Raw genomic sequence first — 7,630 nt, 5'->3', positions numbered from 1 at the left:
ATTTATTGCCATATAATTGGGCAAAATAGTTTTTAATGATTGCCTTAATTTCCCCTTCATTAGAGGTGAGGTTTCCCTTTTCATCTTTGATACTGTCAATTTGGTTTTCTTCTTTCCTTTTTTTTATTAGATTGACTAGTACTTTGTCTATTTTATCTGTTTTTTCAAAGTACCAGCTTCTAGTCTTATTTATTAATTCAATAGTTCTTTAACTTTCAATTTTATTAATTTCTCCCTTTATTTTTAGTATTTCTAATTTAGTTTCCATCTGGGGATTTTTAATTTGCTCGCTTTCTAATTTTTTGAGTTGCATGCCCAATTCATTAATCTCTGCCCTCCCTAATTTGTTAATATATGCACTCAAGGATATAAATTTCCCCCTCAGTACTGCCTTGGCCGCATCCCACAGAGTTTAGTAGGATGTCTCATCATTGTCATTTTCTTCAATGAAATTATTGATTATTTCTATGATTCCTTCTTTGACAAATTGGTTTTGGAGAATCATATTATTTAATTTCCAATTAGTTTTTGATTTTCCTGTCCAGGTGCCCTTACTAATTATTATTTTTATTGCATTATGATCTGAGAAGGTTACATTTATTATTTCTGCTCTTTTGCATTTGTTTGCAATGATTCTATGCCCTATAACATGGTCAATCTTTGTGAATGTGCCATGTGCAGCTGAAAAGAAGGTGTATTCCTTTTTGTCCCTATTTATTTTCCTCCACATATCAATTAGATCTAATTTTTCTAGGACTTCATTCACCTCTCTTACCTCTTTCTTATTTATTTTTCGGTTTGATTTATCTAGATCTGACAGAGGAATATTTAGATCTCCCACTAGTATGGTTTTACTATCTATTTCCTTCTTGAGCTCTGCCACTTTCTCCTTTATGAATTTGGGTGCTATGCCACTTGGTGCATACATATTGAGCAGTGTTATTTCCTCATTGTTTATACTGCCTTTAATCAGGATGTAATGACCTTCCCTGTCTTTTTTAATCATATCTATTTTTACTTTGGCTTTGTCAGAAATCATAATAGCCACTCCTGCCTTCTTTTTCTCATTTGACGCCCAAAAGATTTTGCTCAAACCCTGAACTTTAAACTTGTGTATGTCTACCCGCCTCATATGTGTTTCTTGTAGACAACATATGGTGGGATTTTGGTTTCTAATCCACTCTGCTATTTGCTTCTGTTTTATGAACGAGTTCATCCCATTCACATTCAGAGTTATAATCATCAGTTGTGCATTTGCTGACATTTTCGAATCCTCCCCTCTTCCTACCCCCTTTTTCCTTATACTTTTTCCTTTTAAATCAGTGGTTTGTTATTGAGCCGCTATCCCTTATCCCCTCCCTTGATTAACTTCCCTTTCTACCCCCTCCCTTATTTTTCCCCCTCTTTTTGTTTTTAAAGGCCTTATGAATTCCCTCCCTCTTCTCCCCTCCCTTTTTTTGACCTCCCCACTCCTCTGCTCCCCTTGGTTTATCCCTTCTAACTTTCTCAGAAGGGTTAGATAAGAGTTTTATGTCCCAATGGATAGTGTAGCTACTCTTCCCTCTCCGGGTTGATTACACTAAGAGTAAGGTTTGATTATTACCTCTTAATGCTCTCTTCCTCTCCTTCTTATAATAGTATTTGTCCCCTCTCCCTCCCATGCCCTCTTTGTGTGTAATAGAATATCCTATTTTCTTATTCACTCAAGTTTCTCTTGGTGTCCCCTGCTATTCACCCCTTCTTTCCCATCCCCCATGTCATCTTAGATTATTTAGTGTTCCACTCTCACCCTGTGAATTATTCTTCTGATTACTATAATAGTGAATATTATAATAGTGAATAGAGTTCACTACAGAGAATTATACATAACGTTTCTCTACATAGGAATACAGATAATTAGATCTCACTGAGGCCCTTAAAAAGGCAAATTTAAAAATTATAAGTTTTCTTTCTTTCCCCTCTGTATCTTATTTACCTTTTCATGTTTCTCTCGATTTCTGTGGTTGGATATCAAACTTTCCATTTAGCCCTGGTCTTTTCTGTGCAAATACCTGGAATTCTTCAATTTTGTTGAATGCCCATACTTTCCCCTGGAAATATATAGTCAATTTTGATGGGTAGTTGATCCGTGGTTGCAGGCCCAGCTCTCTTGCCTTTCTGAATATCGTATTCCAAGCCTTGCGATCTTTTAGCGTGGAGGCTGCCAGATCCTGTGTGATCCTGATTGGTGCTCCTTGATATTTGAATTGTTTCTTTCTGGCTTCTTGTAAGATTCTTTCCTTTGCTTGGAAACTCTTGAATTTGGCAATTATATTTCTGGGTGTTGTCTTTTCTTGATCGAATGTCGCAGGTGTTCTATGAATCCTTTCAATGTCTATATTGCCCTCTTGTTGTAGGACTTCAGGGCAATTTTGCTGGATTATTTCTGTTAGTATGGAGTCCAGGTTTCTATTAATTTCTGGTTTTTCTGGAAGACCAATTATTCTCAAATTGCCTCTTCTAGACCAGTTTTCTTGGTCTGTCACTCTCTCATTGAGATATTTCATGTTTCCTTCTATTTTTTCAGTCTTTTGACTTTGTTTTATTTGTTCTTGTTGTCTTGAGAGATCATTAGTTTCTAGCTTCTCAATTCTAGCCTTTAGGGACTGGTTTTCAGCTATAATCTTTCGGTTTTCGGCTATGATCTTTTGGTTTTCGGCCATAATCTTCTGGTTTTCGGCTATAAGCTTCTGGTATTCCTTTTCAATCTGGCCATTTCTGGTGTTCAATTTGCTTATCAGTTCATTTGGTTTCTGAGCCTCACTTTCCAGTTGCAAGATTCTACCTTTTAAACAGTTATTTTCTTGCCAGATCTCTTCCATTTTCCTCAAAATCTCAGTTTTGAACCCTTCCATAGCTTGTGAGGAGTTTTCCTTATTTGAGGAGGGTCCGGATGCTTGTTTGTTCTCTTCCTCTGTTTGCTCGGTTGTCTGGATTTTCTCTGTGAAAAAGTTGTTGAGTGTTAAAGACTTCTTTTTCTTGTTGTTAATCTTTCTCTTCTGAGCTTCCTGAGACTGGGTAGCCATCCTTAGCCCAGCAGCTTCTCAGGTTTATCCTTGCGCTCAGGGTCTGTCCGCGGTCAAGCCCCCTGGTGGATCCCCTTGCTTGATCCTCTGCGGGAGGTTTTTTTTACAAGCCTCAGGACGCTGCTTCCACAGTCCTACACCCGTCCGCCTCCACCCATGCCTCCACCCGTGCCTCTGCTCTCAGCCCGTGCTCTGCGCCCAGCGTCCACTCCCGGCATCCTGCTCCCGCACTCAAATTCCGCGTGTGCTCGCTAGCTTCCTGGGGTCCCAAATCCCACTGCTCTCAGGAACAGGCCCCGGAGCTGCCAATGACTTGATGGGTGCCCCAAACTTGCTCTATTTCTTTTTAGCTGGCCTCAGTGCTACAGGTGTTGTGTGTGGAGGGGGTTGGGGTGGGGTGGTTGCTCAGCCCGCGATTTAGTGAGAGCTGTTTCGCCCCTTTATAGCATGGAAATGCCTTGATTCCACGTACCTTCCACGCTGTGCCCTGTTGTGGGGTTCCTCCGTTCGTCTGGACTTGTTTTTATGTCCCCTTGAGGAGTTTTGTGTGTTTCGGTCAGGAGAGGGTAAGAGCTGCTTCTTACTCTGCCGCCATCTTAACCTGGAAGCTGCTGTTATCTGGGCAAACTTTTTAAAGAGGGGGCCAAAGGAAAGGAAATGCTCATCTGTCAGTCTGTTTCTAAGGCAACTCTTTCGAAGTTTCATTGTATTGTATCCTACTCACTGTATTCGCCAGATTAGGAATAATGTCATGTAGCCAGATAGAACATCTCAGGGGGCTGTATCTGGCCCGAGGGCAGTAGTTTGCCCATCACTGTTCTATACAAATCTAATACTAATTCAGTATGTCTAAAAAAACAACTCAAATCTCACCCTCGAAACTAGCTCAGAATGACTGCTAGGGGCAATTTACTCTGTAGTCATTAAACTCAACAAAAATATCCTAGAATGTTAGAGCTGGAAGAGATCCTGGAAATCAGTTCGCTTAATCCTGTCATTTAGCAGATGAGAAAACTGAAGTCTTAACTGGTTAAGATCACTCAATTAATGGACAAAAAAAAGACAACATTAAAAACCCAGACACCTCTCTCCACTATAATGGTTTTTCTACTGTACCATACCTCTCTTAGTGTATATAATTTGACATAATATATAGAAGATTAACCAGAAAAAAACAAATATTCACCTGACCATTGCTTCTATCTTTTTTCTGTATTTCATATCTATTTTATTACGATATTCAGGCCTCATCAACATAGCAGCAAAACTGAAAGCTGAATTTTTCAAACCCGCTCTATGACATTCAATTACTGTTGAAGTCAGAATTGGCACAATATCTGCAATGTAAGTGGAAAACGGGAAAATTAAGTTTCCTTATTTTATAACACTAAAAATAAAAAAAAACACGAGACTTAGCTAAATGAAGTAAGCCATAAAGCATGTAAATATCTCACTGTGTGAATGTTCTTATTATACTGGCTACTTAAATCAATTTTTTGAGATCTTCTTTAGCATATGTCAATAATAATTTCTTAGATAATGTTTCTTATCTATGCATGTGTGCATATACATATATATATCCCTTTTTTCTTCATTTTAAATTTAAATGAAGTTTCTTAAATAGTAAAATGTTTAGTTTCTCTTTATATTTAAGTAAAGGGGAATGAAATGATGCACATCAATCAATAAACAGATCTATTATGTGCCAGGCACTGGGCTATGTCCTAAGGATACAAAAGAAGGCAAAAGACAGTCTCTATCCTCAAGGAGTTATAAACTAACAGATAACAAACAAATATATATGTTCAAAATAGGAAATAATCAAAAAATGGAAGGTACTAGAATTAAAAAAAAAACACTCTTTTATCTTCTGTCTTAAAATTGATGCTAAGTACCAGTTCTAGGGCATAAGAGCAGTAAGAATTAGTCAGTGGGGGTTAAGTGACTTGCCAGGATCACACAGCTAGAACATATCTTGGGACAAATTTTAACTCAGAACCTGCTGTCTCCAGACCACCTAGCTACTTCATAATGGAACTAGAATTAAGGGGGATTAGGAAGGCTTCCTGTAGAAGGTGAAATGTTAGTTGAGAACTAAAGGAAGACAGGAAGATCTCCACATTACAGTAGAGGGAGAACTATCCAGATAGGGGGATAGTGACAGAAAATGCCCAAAGCCAAGAGATGGAGTGTTTTGTTTGAGGAACAGCTCAGAGGCCAGTGTCATTGGGTCCAAGAGTATGTGGCAGGAAGTAAGGTATAAGAAAAGTGGAAAGGTGTCAGGGGCCAAGTATGAAGGGCCTTAAATGCTAGCCAGAGAAATTTAGTATTTGATCCTGAAGGCAGTGGAGAGACACTGTAGTTAATTGAGGGGGTTTGTAAGGGTGACCCAGTCAGACCTGTGCTTTAGGAAAATCACTTTACTGACTAAATGGAGGATGGATTGGAGTGGGGAGAGGTTTGAGGCAAGTAGATTCAGCCACAGAGACTATTGCAAAAATCCAGGCATGAGGTTATAAAGTCCTAAATTAGAGTGGTGGTTGTATTGGAGGACAGAAGTAGGAGGGAGGCAGTTACAAATTTGGGAGATGTTGAAAAGGTAAAATCCACAGGCCTTAGATATGAGGGAGTGAGAAATAGTGAGGAATCCAGGGTGACTCCTAAGTTGTGTGACTGGGAGGATGCTGTTGCCTACAACCATAAGAGGAAGATAGGAAAGGAGAAGAATTAGGAGGAAAGATAATTAGTTCTGTTTTACTTATTCAGTAAATGTCTCCTGGACATACATTCTAGATGTCTGAAAGGCAGTTAGAGAAGTAAGATTGGAGCCCAGCAGAGAGATCGGGACAGGAAAGGAAGATTTAAGAAATCATCAGCATAGAAGTAGCAATTAAATCCATGGGAGTGGAAGAGATTATCAACTGAAGCAGTATAGAGGGGGCGGGGGAGGGGGGGACAGGGAAGAAGAGGGCCCAGGACAGAACCCAGAAGGATACCTACAGTTAGAGGGCTCCATCACTGTGGACTTTTCACAATAGATCTATTGTGACAGATTCCTAGATCTGTCTGTTCTTACTTTTCTACACATTAGCCCACATTCACCTCCAGTTGTCCATTAGCCTTTGTTGATTAATTCATTTGTTCAATAAAATATATTTAGAGCTTGCTGTGTGCAAAGCATTGTGCTGAATAACACTACATGGTCCCAGTTCTCAAAGACTTCATAAATGTTCCACTTACACCTCAAATATATTTAAAACTAATTCTACCATTTGTCAATTGTACCACCACTCTGCCAAAACAAAGCTAAAAAGCTGGATTTGTCTTCACTGATTCCATCTTCTCCTTTACCCTAAAATCTAAGTAATTACCAAATTTTGTGATTAAATTTCTAATGTTAAAATCCAATTAACATTTATTAAGTGCCTGTAATGTATAAATCACTATTGCAACTTCTGAGAAAGATAAAAACAAACAGAAATGATGAAATCATTTCCCAAAAGGAGCTTGCAATCTTAGGATCATAGATTTAGACCTAGAAAGAACTCTGAAGACCAAATGAGGTAACTGTGAGATAGTGAAGTTAAGGAACTTGCCACACAGCTAGTGTTTGAGATAGAATTTGAATGGTCATCCTGAGTCTCTGAGTAGAGCTAAGATAAATAAACAAATAGTACACTTAAACATATTTGCACAAGTATAAACAATTAAGAGTCTTAAAAAGGGAGAAGACATTTTTGATGGAAGTAAGGCAAAGAATCAGAAAATCTAAAAAAGAAATGAAAACAGGTAGGATTTCAAGAGATAGACATGGTGAGGAAAGGTTTAGAGACTAGTTTTGACAAATTACTAACCCATGAAAGTTTAGAACTGTTATTCATGGGACAATGAATGTTAAGGTTTGACTGGAATATAGTTATGTGAAAGGGAATTGTGTTGACAAAACTAAAAAGACAGAAAGGAGCCAGGTTATAAAAGGTCTTGAAATGTTAGGATAGTATTCTATATATGTTATCAATGGAGGTTGGCTGAGGTGATGGGAGAGGAATGGGAACAGGGGTACTAAAAAAATTTTAACAATGTAGCAATACTATCAAATCCTTATTATTAGAATTAGAAGAATAAGCCTAGCATCAGTAGGATGGGTTGAACAGGGAAAGGGGTGGCCGGAAAAGAGTAGAGATAGGTAAGCATAATCTCTCACACATCTCTTCCATTTCTGTAACTATCATTTTAGTTCATGCTCTTATCATCTCATAGCTGGACTAATTCAATACCCTCTCTTCCAATTTAACCATGCATTCTACAGACAGATTAGTCTTTCTAAAGCACTTTTTGATTTGTCATATCTCTGCTCAAAATTCTTCACTGGTTTCCCCTTACAAAATAAGAGCCAAACATTTTGGCCTGATGCTCTACAACCCAACCCTCAACCCATCTTTTCCAACTTTATTACTCACTATTTTCATGTAAAACTCTATATTTCATCCAAAATGATCTACTATTATTCTCAAAAAAGTCAGGCACTTTCCTTACATCTATATTTTCTTATTTTATCAACTTTG

The 7,630-nt window shown here is 38.1% G+C and overlaps 1 protein-coding gene across 1 annotated transcript in view; it reads right to left on the bottom strand.

Annotated features, from left to right (window-relative positions):
- Nucleotides 1–7,630, bottom strand: part of LOC123252422 (WD repeat-containing protein 19-like) — a 200,917-nt gene that overhangs the window by 39,203 nt on the left and 154,084 nt on the right. The window contains exon 33 of the mRNA XM_044681745.1: nt 4,252–4,402. Within this exon, the coding sequence (XP_044537680.1) occupies nt 4,252–4,402 (151 nt within the window). The remainder of the gene's footprint in view (nt 1–4,251; nt 4,403–7,630) is intronic.

This window comes from Gracilinanus agilis, chromosome 6 (assembly GCF_016433145.1).
Source record: "Gracilinanus agilis isolate LMUSP501 chromosome 6, AgileGrace, whole genome shotgun sequence".
NCBI lineage: Eukaryota > Metazoa > Chordata > Mammalia > Didelphimorphia > Didelphidae > Gracilinanus > Gracilinanus agilis.
This window is presented reverse-complemented; position numbering and strand designations above follow the sequence as displayed.